The 24,070-nt window shown below is 49.7% G+C and overlaps 2 protein-coding genes across 6 annotated transcripts in view; both read right to left on the bottom strand.

The window, feature by feature from the left end:
• Nucleotides 1-1,054: 1,054 nt before the first annotated feature.
• LOC125629644 (uncharacterized) lies at nt 1,055-6,789 on the bottom strand. Its single transcript, XM_048835029.2, has one exon. The coding sequence runs from the start codon at nt 6,787-6,789 to the stop codon at nt 5,428-5,430; it is 1,362 nt and encodes a 453-aa protein (XP_048690986.2). The 3' UTR covers nt 1,055-5,427.
• Nucleotides 6,790-6,847: 58 nt separating this feature from the next.
• LOC142068328 (uncharacterized) overlaps nt 6,848-24,070 on the bottom strand; it is a 105,981-nt gene continuing 88,758 nt past the window's right edge. For 4 of the 5 annotated variants that reach the window (XM_075118181.1, XM_075118182.1, XM_075118179.1 and 1 more), the window contains 3 exons: nt 9,581-9,612; nt 7,408-7,525; nt 6,848-6,984 (listed from right to left, as the gene is read on the bottom strand). In XM_075118181.1, coding sequence (XP_074974282.1) covers nt 6,932-6,984; nt 7,408-7,525; nt 9,581-9,612 — 203 coding nt within the window. In that variant the 3' untranslated portion in view covers nt 6,848-6,931. The remainder of the gene's footprint in view (nt 6,985-7,407; nt 7,526-9,580; nt 9,613-24,070) is intronic. The other variant, XR_012664469.1, reaches the window with a different exon arrangement.

Below are 24,070 nucleotides of genomic sequence, written 5' to 3'. Positions count from 1 at the left end.
TCCACAGCTCCTGCTTTCCCTGCTCCCTTCAGGAGCCATCTGCACGAGTTTGCGAAGGATGCAGCTCACCCATTGTCCCAGACGTTTGCACCTCAATAGTGTCATTCCGTCCTAAGCACTGTCTCCTTGTCGCTGTCTGGTGCATGGTGCTACAGGGCTTGTCAGCACTGGGGGCTCCACCTACGTACAGGCTCTCCTGACACTGCTAATTTCTTCCTGTTCCTTCAGTTTGCTTTACTTGTTCTTCTCTGAAGACACTTACTGTGGAAATGGTGAGACTTCTCCCCTGAGGGAATGCCTGTGAGGCACCTTCCTTTGCCTCTTCCCACCTTTTCCAGGGCAGCTAGCAGGGAGATGATCATGACCAATGGCTATTTTCATTCTTTTCTTTCTGTTTAGCCCTGGAATTGGTCTTGCTGGATGGTTAATTTCTAGTGGGCAGTCAGGGGAAAAAACTTCTTCAATGCACTTCCAGTTGCCTGGTGAGATGTCCCCTTGCAGAACCTCAACTTCACCAAACTCAAACCTCTGAACATCAGGAAATGCTCCCACACCCTTAACTCTACTCTCTCAGCAATGTCCCAATATGCCCTGGTAACACACACATGTTTTGCTCTGCTAACACCATGGTGGCTGAAGTGTCTGAGCTTTTCACCTCCAGTTACAGCAACTCTAAACAGACCCATACCCTCAGTTGGGCCTGACACGGCACAACCCCTGGGCAAGCCAGATGGGGGAGCAGGCTGGGCCTGGCCATGAGAGTGACTGCAGAGCCAGCCACCCCCCACTCAGAGGAATACTCCCACCTCAATGACCCCTGCTCACTACCCACATTGCCCCCCTCAATTCTGAAAGCCTGGGTGGGGAAGCTTATTTTCTCTTGTGATGCTCTGAGCAGCTGGATCTAAGAATGGTGCCCCCTCAGCTGTTCCCCTGGGGAAACCAAAGGGTTAATTTTGAGAGAGCTGATTAGGCTCCAGGCTAGACCGGATGATCTCCACCTAGGTTCTCCATGGTCCCGGCCCATGTTGCTAATTGAAAGAACTATGAGCCGTTGTCCCTTTTATACAGTTTATTAAAATGAAAAAATTGAGACCACACATCACTAAGGCTAAATTACTGTAAACACTATCACTATGCAGCTAAGAGTTAAACGATACAGTTATGGTCAAATCAGTGAATTAATGTGTTAACAAGGATACTATATTGGAATAACGTGTCATCAACTGGGTGAAATCATCAGAGTAACACAGCAGAACATCAGCCCTTTTAAACACTAAAACAGGATCCCAAGGAAGCGGCTGTGTATTGAGTTATATACCGATGGGCAGCTGGTTGAGCCCCCCCTTGGGGAGGCTAACCCTTGGCTCCACCCCTTCCGCCTGCAACTTCACCCCCGGGGCCAGACTTCCATTTTCTCCATCTCTGCAGACTGGGCTTCCCAAATAACAGGCAGAGTGCACCTGATTCGGAAGGAAATATTTTCAACAGTAATGTCCTGCAAAGCCACAATTCCTTTGGGATCCAAATCCATGGGCCTTTTGCCGAGTTCCAAGTCACTGACTGGGGAATACACTTCCCAGATCATCTGAAACTATATTGCCATAACCCTGAATAACACTGTGTTTACCAAACTAAATTAAAACCCAAAATGCTTCATAACATTTGCTGACCAAACTGGACCAGAGGGATTTGCAACTGGGCTATTGAGTGAACTGAATCAGTATTCTCTTCAGCTAAACTAAAGTGTAAAAAGGCAGGTTGTGAAATCTCGGCAGTACTGTTGCAATGACAGCTACCATGTAAGAACGGAATTTTACTGAAACCTGAATTCTACCATGACCATTATTCTGGAATGTAACTTGCTTACCTAAGCTCTCACAATCAAAACTATTATTCAGGGATGTAAATTGTTTTATTTCAAACCACGGGTTTGTCTGGATAAGATTTACTGGGAAATCAGTTCTTATAAGTAAAAGGTTAAAAGTGTGATAACTGATAAAATATATTATAGCAACTGTAAGTGAAATAATGGTATTTATAATCAAAATAAGAAAGTAGTCAATAGTGATTATGTAAAGTGTATCGAACTTGAAGTCCTTTATATTCACGTTAAATGCTCTGAAACTGTATGATAGGTAGATGCTGTGACCTTTGTACGAACTTCTCCTTTGTATCTGTGCTGGAGAATGCAAGTTCAGCAAAAACTAAGGTACACGAAGCTTGTAAAATGCACTTTAAAAAACCTAGTTTCTAAGTGTTATGATATACCTTGCTACTACAATAGAGATGAAGTTATGTTAGAGAAAGTTTGTAATTTCTATAATGTTAGCCAATATTAAATAGTACATACAGTATTAACATTATATATAATATCACATATTTCTTGAATTGTCCTCATCTTAAGATCTTCCAAAATGCTTTTCTATTTATGTTACAGAAAGAGATAGCTGAAGTATTGTAATAACAGGGCTAGGCACAAACATAGCAGAAAAATAGGTAATGCTAGGCCTGGAATGTTCAAAACAAAATTCTAGTCTTATGTACGTGCTTCTCTGTTTTTGTTTAATGCATGGGGTCTGTATAACAGTCAAAATGTAAAATATAAGCCATGTTGAAACTTTCAACATATCCCCCACATAGAAGGTGTAGCAATTACTGACTATGAAAAACAGGTCACAGAAAATAGAGAAGAAAGATATATTAGATAAAGTGATGTAGGGAAAATTGTGAAACTCCCCCCCACTTAGGTATAAATACAAAAGGGATAAGCACAGGATCTCTGAGACAGTGTGAGCACTGCAACTCCTGCCTCTCAGAGGGATTGGTAACATAAGCACTCTTCCTTTCTGTATTATGCTGTATTACTCCTTGATTAATAAATTGATTAAGACTAGATATTGGATATCTCGCTATTAATTTATATTGCACCCACAACAAGTGTGATCATGTCAGTTTGTTGCACAATTTGCAATATGATGTTCTTCACTGTTTCAAAGTAGAAATTTTAAATTGCTACTGTTTCCTTGGGAGTATGCCCAATAGTTGGAATATTCTTTCCTGCTGGCTGAACTTCTTCCATGTCACCATACAGGGATGGGGAAAAGACACACATAAAATATCGTTTTAGCAAATGGTCATTTGTCTCCAAGTCCCCAATAAATCTGAGGTACATTCTGTCAAACAAAGGTAATATCCAATTATGAGACCAAACTGACTTCAGGACAGAGAGAAAAACCCACAACACAAAGGGGTGGAAAACACTTTCAGTTTCATATAAAATGAAATTCCAGAGCAGGTTGTCTGATAACCCAAAATCAAAACAGATTCTCCCACTGTATTCTCCACTGATCAGTTCAATTTTCCTTCAGTCTGTGCCACCTCATTATTATTGAGTCATGTTACTTACAAAAGATTTAGCTTAAATCACAAGGGGGGAAAGCAGCCAACCTTCCCATCTGCAGACAATCCATGCTTTGCAGGAAAAAGCCCAGAAGCAGCTTTGCCAAGAGATGGAAGCAGAGATGAAAGCACAGAATGATTACTCTGTGTTTGGGATCCATTCAAATTCCCCTTCCAGGCCTGTGACACTTTCATCTCTAGCCCCACTGAGTCTGATTTACGATCAAAGTGTGACACCTAAGCACAGGAAGCGCTCAGAACACGGCATCATGTGACACTTTGGGAGGTGCCGGGGTAGAATGTGGGGAGGATAAACACTATTGTGGCTCACACAGAAGCTAATGCTGCTGGGGCGAGAGGGGATTGTGACAGTGATGGGGAAGGAGGGAATCCCTTTGACTCACCCCGTCTCCTTCAGGAGTCACAGAGTATGAAATGACACATTTTTCCTACCCCACTTTGTTCTATTTCAATCTATTATACATGAAGAAAATGGTAGAAAAAAATATTTCTGTCCTGCAAAACCCCGAGCAAGGTGAGAACAACTGGGATTGAGACAATCTGTCCCCAAGGGGGAACACGGTGACTATCACTCACTTTGTAATGGGGGAATGGTATCAATGTGATGCTTGGGTTTGTCCAGAGTAGGAAGAATGATGGTGGTGAGCTCAGGTCCAGGGGAAAGCTAACCCCAGCCACTCTACCCAGGTTATGTCTGCACTACAAATGTAGTTGTGTTGTTACAAGATCTCTAAACTGAGCGGCTACCTCCATGTACAATCCCAGTGGAGACAAGGCACGGGCCATTTTTACTTCAGTGTAGCTAGTCAAGGTGAACACTATCTCCCGCACATGGTGCTGATGGATATTTCTGGCAGGAGAAGGACACACTCCCAGGACTTATAAAATAAAGGAGTTGATAAAGGATGATATGATTCACCCCAAATGGGAAGGGGCAAAAGACAGAGGCAGGCAACTCACGTAAAGCTGAGAGACTACACTGAAGAAAATGGTACAAACTACGTGGGAATTTGCTACTGTATTTTACAAAAAATCTTTGGCCGGCCCCAAGACATTTATGGTGGCGGTTCTCAACTGGAGGTCCGGGGGCCCCTGGGGTTCTCCTTTCAGGGAGTCTGTGGGGACCCACAGTTGAGACCCCAAGTCTCAGCTCCCCACCACAGGGCTGAAACCCCAAGCTCCCCTCCCCCCAACCACTGAATCCAGGAGCAGCATGGGGCTGAAACCCTGAGCTCCCCTCTTTCCCTCCCCCACCGAAGCTGGGAGCAGTGCAGGGCTGAAACCCTGAGCTCCCCTCCCGCCCCTGAAGTCAGAGCGGCAGGGAGCTGAAACCCTGAGCTCCCGCAACGGAATCCGGGAGCGGCACAGGGCTGAAGCCCTGAGCCCATGAGCAAAGTTGAGGAGGCACCCCGCCCCCCAACTGCAGTGCCTTACCCAGAACGTGGCAGTCCTGGGGGAAGCTCCACTCCCTCAGCCCCCCTCAAGCCCCACCTCTCCCATCTCTGACCTGGCCAATCTGGAGCCAGGCAGTGCGGGGCAGCTGCTCTTCTGGCTGCTGGTGTCATGGGGGAATGCCAGGGCTGCCCACTCCATCTGCTGCTGGTGCCCAGGGTTGCAGCTGCTCCTCAGCTCCCGGCCTGCTTTGACTGCTCACGCAGCCAGTTACAGCTGCCCAGGCAGGGACCTGGCTCCGAGGCCAGCAGAGCTGTGGGGAGCAGCCACCAGCACAAAGCCCCAGACAGGTGGGTGGCTGCTGAGGTGAGGCAGGGGGTGGAAGTGGACCCGGCTGGACTCCCTCCCTGGACCCGGCTGTGTGGAGCTAGCCCAAGCCTTGCCAGCCCTTACCCCTCCCAAAATAGAAGTCAAAGTACACCTATGCCCAAGGGTCCCACCCCCCGGGCCCAGATCCGTAAGTCGCTACCCACCCGTTGGGGGCCTTGGAGTTTTTATAGCAGGTTGAGGGGGCCTCAGAAAGAAAAGGTTGAGAAGCCCTGATTTATGGCGTTACTCGCCTGTGTGGATTCTCTTATGTTTGATGAAAATTGAGCTCTTATTAAAACTTTTCCCACACTCAGGGCATGTGTAGTTTGTCACTCCTTTATGGATTCGCTGATGACTAATAAGGGCTGAGCTCCGACGGAAGCTTTTCCCACACTCAGAGCATGAGGAGAGTGTCTTCCCTACATGGACTCTCTGATGTGTGATGAGGTTTGAGCTCCGATTGAAGCTTTTCCCGCACTCAGAGCATGTGTAGGGTCGCTCTCCCGTGTGGATTCGCTGATGTGTGAGAAGGTGTGAGCTCTGGCTGAAGCTTTTCCCGCACTCAAGGCAGGTGTAGGGTGTCTCCCCAGTGTGAATTCGCCGATGTTTGTTCAGGTTTGAGCTGTGGTTGAAGCTTTTCCCACACTCAGGGCATGTGTAGGGTTTCTCTCCTGTGTGGATTCTCCAATGCCTAATAAGGTCTGAACTCTCACTGAAGCTTTTCCTGCACTCAGAGCACGAGTAGGGTGTCTCACCCGTGTGGATTCGCTGATGTGTGATAAGGTTTGAGCTGTGGTTGAAGCTTTTCCCACACTCAGAGCATGTGTAGGGTCGCTCTCCCGTGTGGATTCGCCGATGTGTGATAAGGTGCGAGCTCTGGGTGAAGCTTTTCCCGCACTCAAAGCAGGTGTAGGGCGTCTCTCCAGTGTGGATTCTCCGATGTGTGATCAGGTTTGAGCTGTGGTTGAAGCTTTTCCCACACTCAGGGCATGTGTAGGGTTTCTCTCCTGTGTGGATTATCCAATGCCTAATAAGGTCTGAACTCTCACTGAAGCTTTTCCTGCACTCAGAGCACGAGTAGGGTGTCTCACCCGTGTGGATTCTCCGATGCGTGATAAGAGTAGCTCTCCGACAGAAGCTTTTCCCACACTCAGAGCACATGTAAGGTGTCTCTCCTGTGTGAATTCTCTGATGTGTGATGAGGTGTGAGCTGTGATTGAAGTGTTTCCCGCACTCAGGGCATGTGAAGGGCGTCTCTCCAGTGTGGATTCTCCGATGGGTGATCAGGGCTGAGCCGTGACTGAAGCTTTTCCCACACTCAGAGCATCTGTAGGGAGTCTCTTTTGTGTGGATTCTCCGATGTGTGATAAGGTTTGAGTTCCGATTGAAGCTTTTCCCACATTCAGAGCATGTGTAGGGTCTCTCTCCGGTGTGGATTCTCCGATGTGCGATGAGGTGTGAGCTCCGGTTGAAGCTTTTCCCACACTCAGGGCATGTGTACGGTCTCTCTCCAGTGTGGATTCTCCGATGTGCGATGAGGGCTGAGCTCTGACTAAAACTTTTTCCACACTCAAGGCATGTGTAGGGTCTCTCTCCCATGTTCATTCTTTCATGTCAAATAATGTCTAATAACGTACCGAAGCTTTTCTCTGGCCTATGTTGACTCTCACAGACTTTTGCCTCTGCACAACTTCAAGGAACTTTCCCTTTGGATCTTCCTGTTAACGTCCGATGTGGTTCTACTTCCTCAGCATCTTCCTGCTGTAGATTCTGCTCCAGTTTCACTCAACATCCGATCACCTGGAAGGACAGAGAGAGAATTCAGACATAGGTCACTCCCTGTGCTGGGGAGAAAGGAAACCCCAGAGAGGAATGGGAAAAGGTGGGCCCAAACCAAAATAAGTGCCAGAGACATCAAACAAAACAGGATTTGATTCGAACCCCTTCCACAACCTGCCCTGCCTAAAGTCCTTCCCCAGAGGATAGAGAAGAGAGGGTCATTTCTGGGTCCACATCCCACTCATGGGGAAGGAAGATTGGGGAGGGAGCTACAGCCAGATGTCAGTCAGGAGAGGAGGGAAGTCATGAGTGACATTTGCCATGAGGATGCCACACCTGCTGGAAACCATTCTGAAGTCGGAGAGCTCACAAGACCTTTGTAGGGAATCCCAAATGTTTGCTTAATTCATGGACAGTTTCCGAGTTGGTTAGCTGAGTCCTCACCTGTCTGGGCACCTTTCTGGAACTCTCTTTCCTCAGAGCCCTGGAGATCTGGGACCCACCGCTCTTCCCCTCGTTCCAGGCAGGAGATCACATCAGGTTTGGAAACTGGAAACCCTGACTAAGAAAAACAAGGGAGATCAGCTGAATTTGTGGGATACTTGTCACAAATAGCATTCCATGGTTTTACCCTCAGCTCATTTTTAAGCACCCCGGGGCCAGCTTCCATAGTTCTAAGCATCAGGACCATTATTATTAATCATATTCATTACACTAGTGCGAAAGAGCCAATAAAAATCAGGGCCCCATTGTTCCAGGCATTGTATAAACACAGAGTAGTAGACGCTCCATGCCCTGAGGAACTTACAATCTATATAGCCAAGAAACACACACCGAGTGGTGGAAGGAATTAGAATACATGAGCAGAGTGAACAATGTAATGGCAGACAGACATGATAACACAGGCATATCTTGATACTATTGTATTTAACTGTGATGCGGTACACAAACCCCACACTGGGCCTGATGGGGTTAAAGGACACTACCCAGCCCCAGGCCTGCGGAGCATGCTTCAGCTGGAGGAGCAGGTTAAAAGATTCTTAGAAGCCCAGGGAAATGGGGGAGAGGGAACAGGCTAAGGGAAAACAGGTCCTTCACCTGAAAAGCCAATTGGAAGGTTGGACCTGGGATGGAACAGCGACAGTGGTGTGGCCCCCAGGCCATGCCTTCTCCAAACCCCGCCCCCCCCCTTTTCTCACAACCAGCAGACCCCACAGGGCTCTGCTCTTTTGAACTCGGGGGGAGCTTGAATGGGAGATGAAACACTGACCAGAGATCTCGGAAGAGGCAGTTGCCAAGGTGGAGAACTACCTGATGTCCCTTGGCTATTTTTAGTGCGCAATGGTTCTCAAACTGTGGGTCGTAATCCCAAAATGGGTCATGACCCTGTTTTAATGGGCTCACCAGGGCTGACTTAGACTTGCTCGGGTCTGGGGCCGAAGCCTGAGAGCTCGAGCCCTGGGCAGCGGAGCTCAGGTTACAGGCCCTTGCCTATGGCTGAAGCCCTTGCCTTCGGCTTTGCCCGCACCATCCAGGACGGCAGCGTTAGGGCAGGCTCAGACTTTGGTCCTCCCTTCTGGGGCTGTGTAGTAACTGGACTTAACTATCTTGAGTCATTTTTAGGGTTGTCAATTAATTGCAGTTAACGGAGGGAAAAAAGCGCCCACATCATGCCCCATTGCCCCCAGAAGGCCTCTCATTGCAGGGACTGACACCCCCCCACTGCGCCATCCTCCAATGCCACCAGCTGGCCCCTCACACTGGGGGCTGACACCCTCCCGCATCATGCCCCAATGCCCCTGGCCACTTGTTCCAGGGGCTGTCCCCCCCGCCCCCTCCCCTACTGCCCCTGGTTGGCCCCTCAATCCAGGGACTCCCCCCCGCCCCCTCCCCCATTGTCCCCGGCCGGCCCCATGCTCCAAGGGGCAGCCCATAGAGAACAAGGGCCTGGCAAGCTCAGCCTCCCTGCACCAGCCTCTCTTCCCCTGCCACATGCTGCACACTGTATACGTTATAGTCTGTGTTGTAATCGAAATCAATATATTTGAAAATTTTAGAAAACATCCAAAATATTTAAATAAATAGTATTCTATTTGATTAATCACAATTCATTTTTTTAATCACTTGATGCCCTAGTAATTTTGTATCATCTGCAAACTTTGCCACCTCACTGTTCACCCCTTTTTCTAGATCATTTAGGAATATACTGAATTGTACTGGGACCAGTACATATCTCTGCAGGACCCTGCTATTTACCTCTCTCCACTATGAAAACTGACCATTTATTCCTACCTATTGTTTTCTATCTTTTAGCCAGTTACCAATCCATGAGAGGATCTTCCTTCTTATGCCATGACTGCTTACTTTGCTTAAGAGCCTTTGGTGAGGGACCTTGTTGAAGGTTTTGTGAAAGTCCAAATACACAATATCCACTGGATCACCCTTATCAATGTTTTTTGACCTGACAAATTATTCTATAAAGGATTAATGAGGCATAATTTCCCTTTACAAAATCATGCTGATTCTTCCACAACCACTCACGTTCACTTGTGGGTCTGATCATTCTGTTCTTTATTACAGTTTCAACCAATTTACCGGATACTGAAGTTATACTTACAAGCCTATAAGTACCTGGATCGCCTCTGGAGCCTTTAAAAAAAAAAAAAAAACAGTGTCGCATTAGCTGTCTGCAAGCCATCTGGTACAGAGCCTGATCTAAGCGATTGTGATGTGATGTTCACCCCACACTACTCTACGAGGATCAGTAACTTCCTTCTTCTCCCTGCCCACAGAATTCTGTAAACCTGCACTCCATATACAGGCAGTCTCTTTTTAAAATGTCCCAACCCCCCCCACTTGTAACACACCATCACCTGAGACCCCACTGGTCTTTCCCTGGCCTCCGCCCTCTTCTTTTCCGTGCCCTTTCCCTATGTAGCTTCCTTGATCTTCCTCCCTGAATCCAGACCCTTAAACTGCCGACCCCTTCTGGGAACGTCTGTCTCTACAAACTCCTCTGTTATTCAACTGCCACATCTAGGGTGACGATTTGATGCCGCCTGACCCACAGCGGGGTGCTCTCTGGGAGACTCTGAAGGAACAGTTCAAAAATGACAGCATCCATAATGTTGGCCAAATGTTGGGTGTCTAGCCTTAGCCAACAAGTGGCCCAGTCTGTCAGTTTTGGCCATAGTCCTCCTGTCCATCCTGCAGCTCAAAATTTTTTGTCAGTACTTTTCTGCCGAAAGGCCCACCCAGTCTAAGACGGGCACCTGAACCACTTCGTAGTGCCTTTCCCACTCGTCACTGAGCGCCAGGTAGGCTGCCTGAGCTTCCCCTGTTCAATAGGGAGGTAACCATAGGGCCCAGATTCCTTTATTCCATCCTTCCCCCATAGCCATTCTCCCAAACGTGACCAAAAATCCATTGGGGTCAACCCTGGGGTCCATCTTGCAGAGGCCTAGACCCTGTGCCTGGCTGCTGATCCTACCACAGGGCTCACCACACTTTGTAATAGCTGCTGCTGCTACACCTGCACTTGCTTCCTTAAAATCCCTGAGGGCTTTTTAGTTCCTCAATCTGCCAGGTGAGCAAGGACAGTCTCTCCGAGTGCTGGGACTGCTGGAAGCTCTGCAAGATCGGCTGCATTTCCTTCTGCTGGTCTACCTGCCATTGTAAAGTTCCCTCCACCTCCTGGCCTGCCAAACTTTTTACACTCGCTCCCTATCCATGGGGTAATCTACCGTGGACTACATCCAGACTGCCAGACACTTTTGAATGGACCACAAAAATCTTTTAAAAAAAATTATAATAAGTAAATAAAATTTCTCTGGAGTCTGGACCTTGACTAAACCTTGGGCAAGAAATCTGCACCTTGACAGAAAATAACTGTCTACCCCTGCCTGTCACGTTCTCCACCCCCATGGATAAAGGCAGGATCCCAGACATGCCCCCACGTGTGATGGAGCACGCACTATGCCGGTCCTCTTTGCTTTGCACAGACCACTCAGAGACCTTTTCTTGTGCAGATACACCCTACAGTTTATTTACAGTGTCTCGCTCCACCACCTTTTACATACCAGTGCAGTCACACTGTTCGGAGGCCTGGTCTACACTATAAAGTTAGGCCAACATAAGCCGCCTTGTGCGCAGGTCTACGCTTAAAGTTGTCTCCCAGTGATATAAGTGCCAACACAGTAACATCACCTTCCCAAGCAGCTTTGGGCCATGGTCGATATACATAGGTCAATGCAGCAAGAGTGTAGATGCTGAGTTACTTAGGTTGACTATAACAGTCCTTCAGCCACTGTCCCACAATGCCCAACACTGACCGCGCTGGTCACGGTTGTGAACTCCACTGCCCAGGGGTCATGTGGACAGGAAGCCCCTGCACCCTTTAAACCCCTGCACAGGTTTGAAATGCCTTTTCCTGGTTGTCCAGCTTGATGAGCACAACTAGCAGCTCTCCACTGCTGTGGGCAGCTGCCCAGCTGCCCGTGCCAGCTGCGTATGCCAGACACACTCCCACCTGGAGCGGGCAGGAGACGTGGGATCTCCTGGGCGCTGTGGGGAGAAGCGGCTGTGCAAGGAACATCTACGGGCAGACTGCTGGGGGGATGCCGGAGACGGGCTACGACCGGGACCAGCAGCCGTGCCACGTGACAGCCAAGGAACTGCGGCAGGCGCACCCCAAGGCCAGGGAGGCCAGTGATCGATTGGGTGTCGAGCTGCAGATCTGCTGCTCTCACAAGGAGCTGCAGGGCATGCTTGGCTGAGACCCCACCATGACCCTGCACACGACTGTGGATACCGCCCAGGTCCTGCCATGAACAGCAAGGAGGAAGTGGATGAGGAAGAGGAGGAGGAATACGGGGGACAGTCTACCAAGGGATCCAGCTGTGCTGCGAGCCAGGACCTGTTTTGATGCCACCGCAGCCCAGCCAATCCCTGCTATCGAGCACTGGTGCAGGGCAAGGACTCTCGGGTAAGCGTTACATTTATTTCCCATTTTCGTGATGACACCCCCAACTTATCAGGACACAGCTCCCTATTCTTCATTGATTCACTCGTACTAGAAGTGGTGGTGGTACGAGAGAGGTAGAGCTGTTCTCTGCTTTTCGTTCCCCACTCAAGTTAGCTGAGGGGACCATGAAGAGCAGTTTATGTCCGCAGGGATGTTCTTCGAATTCTGCTGAGTGATCTCGATGAAACTTCCATGGAGGAGCCCTGCAATCCTCTCCTGAAGGTTTCTAGGGATGGCAGCCTTATTTTTTCCTCCATGGTAGGACGCTTCCCCACACCATTTGGCAATAACTTCAGCAGGCACCACTGCCTTAAACAGGCTAGCAGCATACGACCATCCCCGCAATCCATTGGGCATGCAGACAAAAACAGGCATTGGGAGAACAAATTCAGGGTTTGTGGAAGCAGGTAGCAACCCCCACTCTCCTCCCAGAGCCAGGAACAAAACCAGGGATACAGGTTCCAGCCCTCTGCTTTAACCCACAGAGCCCCACTCAGACCTAATTATAGAACCTTTTTGCTCAACTATTTTCACATACTGATTAAGTTTTCCTTTATAACCTCTCTCAGTTTGCCAAGCTCACTGCTGCTGTCTGTACTTTAAAATGACCACACAGAGTTAATTAATCTCTGACTCATGTCTCCCTCCCTTCCTATATTGCTTTCCACCTGTTCTCTCCTCGCTTCTGCCCTCTTGGTTTTCAAAGTTATAGTTATTGCAGAAACCCCTGTCGCAGGAAGAAACGGAGCAACTAAAAACATCACTAAAATACGTAAGGTGGTAACTTTACTTAAATAAGTCCAGTAAAGTAACTCTTCAGCTGTTGCATTCTTGAAGCGTTAGAACAGACTCTTAACTTTTTTGCAGATATGGTTGCTAAGCAACAGAAATGAGAACTCTGCTTCTAATCCTAGCCCCTAACTAACATATGAAATGTAGGTTTTCCTTAGTTTCATGTAGTAGAATCCTGCAGTGCTGTTCCTTGTCAACAGTAAACCTGGCCGAGCGCCTTGGCCACCGAACTGAGCCTGTGGTCCTTCTGAACAACATCGAGGTCTGCTGAACCCACACGCTGCCCTTTCTGCTACTGCACCCAACGCTGAGCTCCAAGAGCAGCGACACTCGCACCACTAGCTCCCCCCCGCAGCAGGAACCCCACATACTACTCGGGTAACAGGGCTCCCGACAGCTGCAGCTCAGACTCAAACACCTCCCCTTTGCGGAGACAGAATCTGGTTTTAGGCGAGCGGCACGGAGCAGGACCTACCTACAGCTCTTCTACACTCAGACACGGAGCCTGCTCCCCAGAAACAATCCCACCCTTGCTACACTGAGCAGCCCCATCTCCATTAGTCACAGGCAATGTTCCCTTTAATTTTTTCCACCCATGTGCGGAATAAATTTTGTTATGTGCACAAGATAATGTGCGCCACTAGTAGAAACAAAAACCTTTATATATATTTTTTAAAAGTTACCAATAGGGATAATTACTCCAGCCAGGACAAGTTAGGCATTTTAGAACTCACTACTCAAAAAATTAAATCTAAGTATAAGAGAGAAATAAAAATTATGCAATGCACAGAGCATTCAAAAAACTAAAACAACACACTTTGAAAGAATAAAATTACAGAAAATGTATGTGCATTGCAGGAAGAACCAACAACAACAGTATTGGGAGATGTGTGACACACAAAGAGACTGTAGGTGTGCTGGCTGCTGGGGAAGATTCTGAGAGACGCCCATCCGCTGTCTCTTTAAGGCACACACTGAAAGCTCTCCTCCTAAACCATGTCCCCTCACAGGGGGAAAACTGTGTGTGTGTGTCTGTGTCTGTCTCCACACACAAACGCACACACACAGTGTGCTGGCTACTAGGGAAGTCTCTGGGAGACCGCGCACTGTCTCTTAAGACACTCACACACCCGAAGGTGCGTTCAGACCTCAAAGCTGCTGCAAGTTCTGAGCCCTGTCCCCTCTACCCTGCTCTGCAGAGATGGGGTACTGGGGCTGGGGGAGGGGGACCCCCTGACATCAATTCTCTCTCCACCACCAACTCTGCACAGCCAGCAGGAGGGTCCCGGGGACAGCTGCAGGAGCAATGTGGCTGCAAAGCAGCAGGTGCAAGGGGCATCTGAACACATGCTGCCGGCTCCATGTGCGTGGCTCTGCTAATCAACTGCACAGCACTTGAATCTCTCCTGGGCAGCCGCCCAATGGCGCAGCTTACAGGAACACAGTCACTGGATTTCCCTCCAAAATCTTTCACTTATCCATCATTAAACACACAGACAGCTCTCCTATCCCACCCCACGGCTGACAATCCCCATGGCAGGGAGAACCCTGTGCTGACACAAACTACACAACTCAGCGTGCAAATGATATAGACTGGATGCTCAAGGTACACATGCACCTCTTCCCCTTGATCAGGCCAGGGGGACTCAGACCCACAGCTCCTCATTCACAACCACAGCTCTGCACCAATCCTCAAATTAATCCCCAGATTTCCTCACCTCACAATCACACCTCTACCCAGCTGCTCCAACTCATGCCTCCGCCATTCACTACAGCTTCACGTAGCCCAGTGAATGCAGCTGGAGTACATGTGGCTAACGCCCAGTGGTTACTGCCAACTCCAAGGGGGCAGAGTTAAGGTTGCACAGGCAGGGACCTTCACTCTGGATTTCCTACTTTTGAGAGGTTTGAGTGTTGCTGAACTCGACCTGCTGGAAGGGCTCGGGATAGCACTGGGCACCCTTCGCGCTGCATTAATGAAGTTGTCAGGGAATACGGATGTTCAATAAACAAACAGAAAAGGATGGTTCCCCACCCCACCTGCCATTCACAGGCCCAGACAAGGCAACTTGAAAGGGGAAAGGAAGGGGGATGGAGCTGGGAGGTTCCCTGGCAGTGGGAGGGGGTAGCAGCAGGGATGACTGGCAGCAAGGATGGGGAGAGCAGGGTTGGGTCATGGTGAGGGGCAGCAGCTGGGACTGGGTAACCTGGGGCTGGGCGGTCTCCATGTGGGAGATTTGTTTCTCCCTTCCATGCCCTGTTTCCAGTAGAGAATGGGCATTCTGGGGAATGGCTCAGGGCAACAAATTCCCTACCAAGCAAGGAAAAAGCACTGCTGATCCAAGGGGTAGTGTTAGGATATAGATATTCAGGCCTGTCGGTAAAGCCCTGTACTCGAAGAATTTAGGTGTGTTCTCATCACTTGGCTAGTTATAGAGGTATAAAAGAAAGAATCTGAGGCCCTGTGCTTAGCCAGACGCCTTTGGCTCAGCAACAGAGGCAGCCATAAGCTGGGAAGCGACTGGTCACATCCTCACATTCCAAACTAGTCACATTGAAAGAAGGTGCTATTGGGCTGCTAGGAATACAATCCTGTCCTGATAGTGCCTGTCACCTCCAGAGAAAGGGAAATGCCTAGAAAATGTAAAAGGAAACTTAGTTTGATAGCATCCTGTCTGGCAAGAACTCACTTATCAATAGCTGGGATGTGAAATCCTCACTTCGGTATTGTTTTGTCATTATAGTTCCCACTTTGCTATTGTTTGTCTGTATAATCTCTGTCTCGTTCTGTGATTGTTCCTATCTTCTGTATAATTAATTTTGCTGGGTGTAAACTAATTCAGGCGGTGGGATATGATTGGTTACATAATCATGTTACAATATGTTAGGGTTGATTAATTAAATTTCAGGAAAATGATTGGTTAAGGTATAGCTAAGCCTAACTCAATTTTTACTATATAGTCTGCAGTCAATCAGGAAGTGGATGTGTGTGTGTGGGGGAGGGGAGATGGGAACAGGGAATGGGGGTAAGGAAATTGGAATCATGGTTGGCTAAGGGTAGGAATGGGAACAGAGACACGGGTGTAAGGCTCTGTGGTATCAGAGCTGGGAAGGAGGATACTAAGGAAGGAAACTGGAATCATGCTTGCTGGAAGTTCACCCCAATAAACATTGAATTGTTTGCACCTTTGGACTTCGGGTATTGTTGCTCTCTGTTCATGCGAGAAGGACCAGGGAAGGAAGGGGGTGAAGGAATAAGCCCCCTAACAGGTAGGAAGTGGGACCACTAAACACTGAGGATGGAGTGGAGGTCAAAGGTAATCTAGGCATGGCCCAATATCTAAACAAATACTAAACAAATATCTAAACAAATGTCTCAGTCTTTAATAAGGCTAATGAGGAACTTAGGGATAATGGCAGCATGACAAATGGGAGTGAGGATATGGAGGTAGATATTACCATATCTGAGGTATCACTACAAAAGGTTTTCTCTCCCCGCACCCCACTCTCACTATTACCAACAAGAGAGTGGGGTGGGGGGAGAGAAAACCTTTTGTAGTGATAATCACCCATTTTTTCATGGTTTGTGTGTATCAAAACGTCTTCTGTATTTTCCACAGTATGCATCCGATGAAGTGAGCTGTAGCTCACGAAAGCTTATGCTCAAATAAATTGGTTAGTCTCTAAGGTGCCACAAGTACTCCTTTTCTTTTTGCAAATACAGACTAACAAGGCTGTTACTCTGAAACCTAAAAGTTTGCAGAGGATACAAAGCTGGGAGGTATTGCCAATTTAGAGAAGGACTGGGATATCATACAGGAGGATCTGGATGACCTTGTAAACTGGAGTAATAGTAATAGGATGAAATTTAATAGTGAGAAGTGTAAGGTTATGTGTCATAAATATAAAGGGAAGGGTAAACCCCTTTGAAATCCCTCCTGGCCAGGGGAAAGCTCCTCTCACCTGTAAAGGGTTAAGAAGCTAAAGGTAACCTCGCTGGCACCTGACCAAAATGACCAATGAGGAGACAAGATACTTTCAAAAGCTGGGAGGAGGGAGAGGAACAAAGGGTCTGTCTGTGTGCTGCTCTTGCCAGAGACAGAACAGGAATGGAGTCTTAGAACTTTTAGTAAGTAATCTAGCTAGGTATGTGTTAGATTATGATTTCTTTAAATGGCTGAGAAAAGAATTGTGCTGAATAGAATAACTATTTCTGTCTGTATATCTTTTTTGTAACTTAAGGTTTTGCCTAGAGGGGTTCTCTATGTTTTGAATCTAATTACCCTGTAAGATATCTACCATCCTGATTTTACAGGGGGGATTTCTTTATTTCTATTTACTTCTATTTTTTTATTAAAAGTCTTCTTGTAAAAACTGAATGCTTTTTCATTGTTCTCAGATCCAAGGGTTTGGGTCTGTGGTCACCTATGCAAATTGGTGAGGCTTTTTATCCAACATTTCCCAGGAAAGGGGGGGTGCAAGTGTTGGGAGGATTGTTCATTGTTCTTAAGATCCAAGGGTCTGGGTCTGTAGTCACCTAGGCAAATTGGTGAGGCTTTTTACCAAACCTTGTCCAGGAAGTGGGGTGCAAGGTTTTGGGAAGTATTTTGGGGGGACAGACGCGTCCAAACAGCTCTTCCCCAGTAACCAGTAATTGTTTGGTGGTGGTAGCGGCCATTCCAAGGATAACGGGTGTAATATTTTGTACCTTGGGGAAGTTTTGACCTAAGCTGGTAAAGATAAGCTTAGGAGGTTTTTCATGCAGGTCCCCACATCTGTACCCTAGAGTTCAGAGTGGGGGAGGAACCTTGACATTATGCATTTAGGGATTAATAACAAGAATTTTAGTTATAAGCTGGGGACGCATCAATTAGAAGTAATGGAGGAGGAGAAGGACCTTGGAGTATTGGTTGATCATAGGATGACTATGAGCTGCCAATGTGATATGGCCGTGAAAAAAGCTAATGCAGTCTTGGGATGCATCAGGAGAGGTATTTCCAGTAAAGATCAGGAGGTTTTAGTACCGTTATACAAGGCACTGGTGAGACCTCATTTGGAATACTGTGTGCAGTTCTGGTCTCCCATGTTTAAGAAGGATGAATTCAAACTGGAACAGTTACAGAGAAGGGCTACTAGGATGATCCGAGGAATGGAAAACTTGTCTTATGAAAAGAGACTCAAGGAGCTTGGCTTGTTTAGCCTAACTAAAAGAAGGTTGAGGGGAGATATGACTGCTCTCTATAAATATATCAGAGGGATAAATACTGGAGAGGGAGAAGAATTATTTAAGCTCAGTACCAATGTGGACACAAGAACAAATGGATATAAACTGGTCATTGGGAAGTTTAGACTTGAAATTAGACAAAGGTTTCTAACCATCAGAGGAGTGAAGTTTTGGAATAGCCTTCCAAGGGAAGCAGTGGGGGCAAAAGATCTATCTGGCTTTAAGATTAAACTCGATAAATTCATGGAGGAGATGGTATGATGGCATAACATGATTTTGGCAATTAATTGATCTTTAAATATTCATGGTAAATAGGCCTAATGGCCTGTGATGGGATGTCAGATGGGGTGGGATCTGAGTTACCCAGGAAAGAACTTTCTGTAGGATCTGGCTGGTGAATCTTGCCCATATGCTCAGGGTTTAGCTGATTGCCATATTTGGGGTCGGGAAGGAATTTTCCTCCAGGGCAGATTGGAAGAAGCCCTGGAGGTTTTTCGCCTTCCTCTGTAGCATGGGGCACGGGTCACTTGCTGGAGGATTCTCTGCTCCTTGAAGTCTTTAAACCACAATTTGAGGACTTCAATAGCTCAGACATAGGTAAGAGGTTTTTTGCGGAGTGGGTGGGTGAGATTCTGTGGCCTGCGTTGTGCAGGAGGTCGGACTAGATGATCATAACGGTCCCTTCTGACCTTAGTATCTATGAATCTCTGAAACACCCCAAATCTGAGGAGATTTTAAATTGACACCGGAGAATTAGAGAGAAAATGGGACAAAAGCTGAATGGAGAAATTATAAATAATTTGAGAGAAAAGACTGAAATATTGACATAGATTTTATATCCATATTTGATAATTACAGAGAAATGTGACGGAATCAGGAGAGGATTTTATAAATCTTTCAGAGGGAAGTGGCAAAATCACAGGGGATTTCAAGCTCTTCTTCCCCCCCGCCGGCCAATTTCCCGACTGCTCCTAACTCACACTGTCTCTCCCTCAATCTCTGTCCTTCCCTGACCCTTCCCTGCCTGGCACCTCCACACCCCAAACACGCAAAGGGGAACCTCACGGAGCTGGTCTCTTCCCCTCCTCAATCCCCAGTTTTGCCACTGGGCAGATCCTGGCAGGAGATCAATGGCTCAGTGCTGTTAAGGCAGCTCGAATCCCGCCCACAGGTGCATTAACAACAAGTAGCAGATTCCCAGGGGCTGGGAGATCCCAGGCTCCTGGTGACATTTGTGCAGAGTCACTTTTCTGACCATCCCCCGGTCTCTCTCAGTCACCTGGAGCCTCTGGCTCAGCAGTTAGAGTTGGCCGAGCCTGGGGCTGCCTTAGGGGGCTAGTTCCAGCCACTAGAGGAAGTCCCCGAATGGGCTGGGCAGGGAGGAGCCTTTCATGAAGGTCTCTCCACAGCACAGACCCTGCTGAGGAGCAGTAGCGGCTCAGCCTGGGCTCCCAGAGCACAGGGGAGGCAGCACCATCCCACCTGAGAAACTCAACCCTGATATCTTGAGTAAAGAGAGACAGAGAGAGCAGCCTCCCCTCCCTTAGCAACAGCCAGAGCCCTCTGGTGACAGCAGCTAAGGACACCACTTCCCGGATCTTATCGGCTCCTATGTTAATCCAGAGCCACTCCTTTTCCTTCCTTGCAGCAACTCTGGAGTCAATGAGACCAGAAATGTGACACTGGAGGGAGGATGCCAAAATCTGTTTAACCACACCCCGGGGAGGGGAGGTTTCAGGCCTTCCCTCCTCCCCTACTTCTGGGGCAAGGGCTCAGAGTAACTATTGTCCCTCCAAACCCTGAACATCCTACAGTTCTGAAGGGGAGAGAAACAAAATTTGTGGCGATTTTATATTAGTATTTGATCAATGGAGAGAAAGTTATCACTGCCCCGACCGGCCATTCACACAGCCCTGGGCAATGCTGCTTTAACAGGAGACGGGAGGGGGTGGAGGAGCCAGACAATTCAATAAACTTCCTGCTCTATCACTGGCTAATAATGGCCACCATGGACCCACCCCAGAGGTGGCTGGGTCTCAGCACTGCAGGAAGAGACCCCTCATAGGGACCGTTCACCACGGGCTCTGGGGACCCTTCTGGTGAAAGCAGCTATCGGAACGTGAGGAGTTAGTACAGGAGGATGGAGCGTCTCAGCCACTCTGGGCGCAGCCCAGGGGAACAGGGACCCACCCACACACAGAGCAGCCCCCTGAGGGGAGTTAATGTCTCACACTGTCTGGGGAAAGGAAAAGTCAGTCAGGGTCTGGGAGACACTGGATAGTGTAAAAAGAAAAGGAGTACTTGTGGAACCTTTGTTAGTCTCTAAGGTGCCACAAGTACTCCTTTTCTTTTTGCAGATACAGACTAACACAGCGGCTACTCTGAAACTGGACAGTGTGAGGCCCAGATGGTGTGAAGCCCTGCCTGGGATGTGAATCTGAAGTGGGGCAAGTCACCCTGATCAGCAACCCTGTGGATTTTAATGGAGACAAAGGGGAAAACAAATGGTTCTCAAATGTGAGCGGAAAGTTGATCACTGGGGAATTTAACCCCTCTGCAACCTCCACTATGGAGAATGACTCAAGGCAACAAGTTCCCTCCAAACAGGAGAAGGGTCTGAACAATATGGAGAACACCTCAAAGCCTAAGAGGATTTTTTTAATTCAATAATTTATGGGAAATGCTAAAATCCGAAATGTGACATCAGTGTTCAGTAATTAAAAAGAAAAAGGAGCAAATATGAGGAATTTGTCACAAATTAGATGAAAGTGGAAAAGTCTGAGGGATTTTATATCAATAGTTGATACAAGATAAAGAGGTAAAATCTGAGTGGACTTCATATCAATATTTGATCATTAGGGAGAGAAAGAGAAAAACGTACAAGGATTTTATATTAATCAATATTTAGGAATTTAAGAAAATGACATCTGAGGAGATTTGATGTTAATATCAAATGATTAGATGGGGGAAAACTCAGGGGATAATAAATCATCGATAACGAGAGAGAAAATGGGGCAAAACATTCAGGAATTTTGCAGCAATATTTTAGAACTGAGGAGCAAATGGGGCAAAAACGAAACATTTCCTAATACAAGTGAAAAACACCAACATCTGAGCAGACTTATTGATATTAAAGAATTGGAGGGGAAAGTGGGCACGTTTAAGGGGATTTGTGATGGGATGTACCTGGCCTTTGCAGCTCCCTACAGCAGACCCCCACGATCCTACTACATCCCGCCCCAGGGAACGGCAAAGGTGGGTCCTCTGGGCCTCTCTAGGGCCGACCCAGGCCTCCCAGAAGCAGCCACTCAGAGGCCAGGAGGCTCAGAGAAAAGGAGCGGCGGGCACAGCAGCTCAGTCCCTGGCTGGACTGAAGGAGTAAAGCAAGGGGGCTCTTCCCTGGCCCGGTGCGAGAGAAGAAGCGGAGGAGGGCGCCCCTGCGACAGGGCTGCAGATGGAAGGGCCCCGTAGGAAGAGGCCCAGGGAAACAGCAGTGACGGCCTGGAGCGAGCAGTACGTGGCCGCTGTGTCGAGGGTCCCCAGGCTGGAACCTGGGGCAATGGCTGGGCCTGGGTTCCCCTGGCAACAGGGAAAATGGTGTAAACCCCAAAAGGGGACAGGCCTCGTTTGGGAGCCTGACCAAAGGGCTGAATGTCCAGGGCCGGGAGCTGGGGCCGAAGCCCGAGCCGGGGAAGCAGACTGCTTCCTGGGGGGACTCTAATACCCCGGCAGGGCTCACTGGGACTTTGGCCTCGGCCAGGCGGCCGACCACGGAATTCCCCCCAAGCCGGCCGGCGGCCTGCAGGGGACGCCGGGGGAGACGAGGTCTGGGATGCTGCACCCCGCTGCTCCGAGATGCTCCCGAGGCCAGTGCCCCACCAGGCCCTTATCCGGCCACGTACAACGAACAGCGCAGCGCAAGGCGATGGGTCCCCCTTGCCTGACAGCCACGGGGCGGCGGGGAGCCCTGGGCCCTGCTGCCTTCCTGGGAGCAGGGAGCGAGGAGGAGCCGGGAGGCCCCGCGGGTGGGCAGTGGGGTCTGGCTGAAGGGGCCGGGGGAGCAGCGGGGCCGGGCAGAGAAAGCGGCACACGCCGTGGCCGAGAGCGGAGGACTCCGTCGCGGGAGGCGAAGGGGAAGCGACGGGGGTTTTACTCCCCATGGCTCACGCCGGAGCAGCGGGGCCGAGCCGGGAGGGTTGTGTCGGGCCGGGCGGGGGAAGAGGTGACACCAGAGGGGATTTCACCCCCCACCGTGCGGGCCCCGGCTCCTCCCTCCCCCCGGAAGGTCCTGGCTGCACCGAGCTGGGCAAATCCAGCGCAGCTCACACGCTCTCTCCGCCCTGTCCCGGGGCAGCCCCGGCCGGCGCAGGCCCAGCGCGGGAGCAGACCCCGGCCCGGCCCCTCGGTTACCTGGTCTCCGGCCCGGGGCGAGGCCCAGCCCCGCGGGGGAAGCCCGCTCCGGCCGGGCGCAGCAGCCGCGGCCCCGAAGGTCTCCCCGTGGCCCGGCCGCGTGGAGCGGCAGCTGCTCAGCCCGGGCTCCCGGCGGAGGGAGGCAGCAGCGCCCTGCAACGTCCCACCCCCAGCCTGGGGCGGCTGGGACCTGCTCGGCCCTTTGTTCTCCCCAGCGCCGCCCGCCCGCTCCCGCCTCCCGGCCCCGCCTTTCCGCGGCTCCAGCCCCTCCCCGGCCCCCCCGGGCGGGCAGAGTCTGGGCGGGGGCAGACCAGGTCCCAGGAGGGGCAAAGAGCTGGGGCGGGGCGGGGGCAGGAGCCGGGGTGAGCATGGGGCAGGGGCACCGCCAGAGAGGGGCAGGGGCAGGGGGGCATTTTCCCCTCTCCCAGGATGGTACGTTTCAGCACCGGCTTCCCAGGGCTGCCTTCTCAAAGGCCCAGCGCGTCCCAGCGCCCTGGCCTGGCTGCTCTGCCCTGTCTGACTTGATGTATTCAGCTACCAGAGGAGCGTGGACTCGGGGAAATATTTTACATACACCCCTCAAGTTACAATGGCCATACGCATTTTTAGTGTTTAAAAGAATCCTTCCTCAGCCACCTGTCCACATAAAGCCGCATAACAGTTTACAAATCTGTCTTATCTACCCTTCTGATTCCCCGAATTGGTCTCCTTTTCTTGTTAGCCGCTGTCAATGTAGTTTCACTCCACCAATGTAAAGGCTTGTCCCCTTACTAGCATTCAGTGGGGGTGTTTGGCGGGCGAGCTCCCACTACCAAAAGGGGAGAGGCCAGTGCTCCAGGTCAGCCTGAATGACAGGGCGGGCAGGCTAACCAGGGAGTCAGGAGGCCAGGGGGGTCCCCTCCTCCCTGTGAGCTGGAATTGCCTGGGTCAGACAGACAGAGTGGGGCCGAGCTAAGGAGAAAGCAGGGGCCCGAGCTGAGCTGGGGAGTGGAGCCGTGCCAGCCAACAGAGTCACAGACGTAGCCCAGGGGGAGCAGATCCTGTGCTGGGCGCAGAGCTGCAGCCACAGAGCCAGGTGTGGTGAGCAACTGGGGCCAGCCAAGGGGGGACCTTGGGCAATGGGCCCAGCGCAGAAAGACACCCCCAGCCAAGCGTCCTTGCAGGCCAGACTGGGAGGGGGATCTTAACCCAAGGCTGACGGTGGGAAGAAGGGTCCCACCACCCAAAGCCTGGAGGGGTGTGGCCGCCACCATTGCACGTGTCCAACTCGCAGCATCCCTGCAGCACAGCCAGGGCCGGAGAAGGAGGCCTGGGACCTACAAGGAACAGACTGTGAACTGCCCTGATGTCTAGAGACACTGTTTGTGATGTTCCCTGCTACAGGGCGAGGTGATGTGTTTCCTTTAACCTTTCCCATTTTTCCTTGTTCTTTCTTTAAATTAGTTGTTAAACAACTTGTATTTGCTTTAAATTGTATGAAATGATCAGTGGGTCAGGGAAGTGCCCAGTGCAGAGAGAGTACCCCAGAGAGGGGACACCCTAGCCCCTGTCCTAGGTGATCACAGCAGGGTTGGGGGTCGAGCCCCCCAGGAATCATGGGTCCAGCCTTGTCGGGGTTATGAGGACTCTGCCAGACAGGAGAGTGGAAGGGGAGTCCT

This window comes from Caretta caretta, chromosome 11 (assembly GCF_965140235.1).
Source record: "Caretta caretta isolate rCarCar2 chromosome 11, rCarCar1.hap1, whole genome shotgun sequence".
NCBI lineage: Eukaryota > Metazoa > Chordata > Testudines > Cheloniidae > Caretta > Caretta caretta.
Note: the sequence above shows the minus strand (reverse complement) of the source record. Positions and strands in the feature narration are given on the sequence as shown.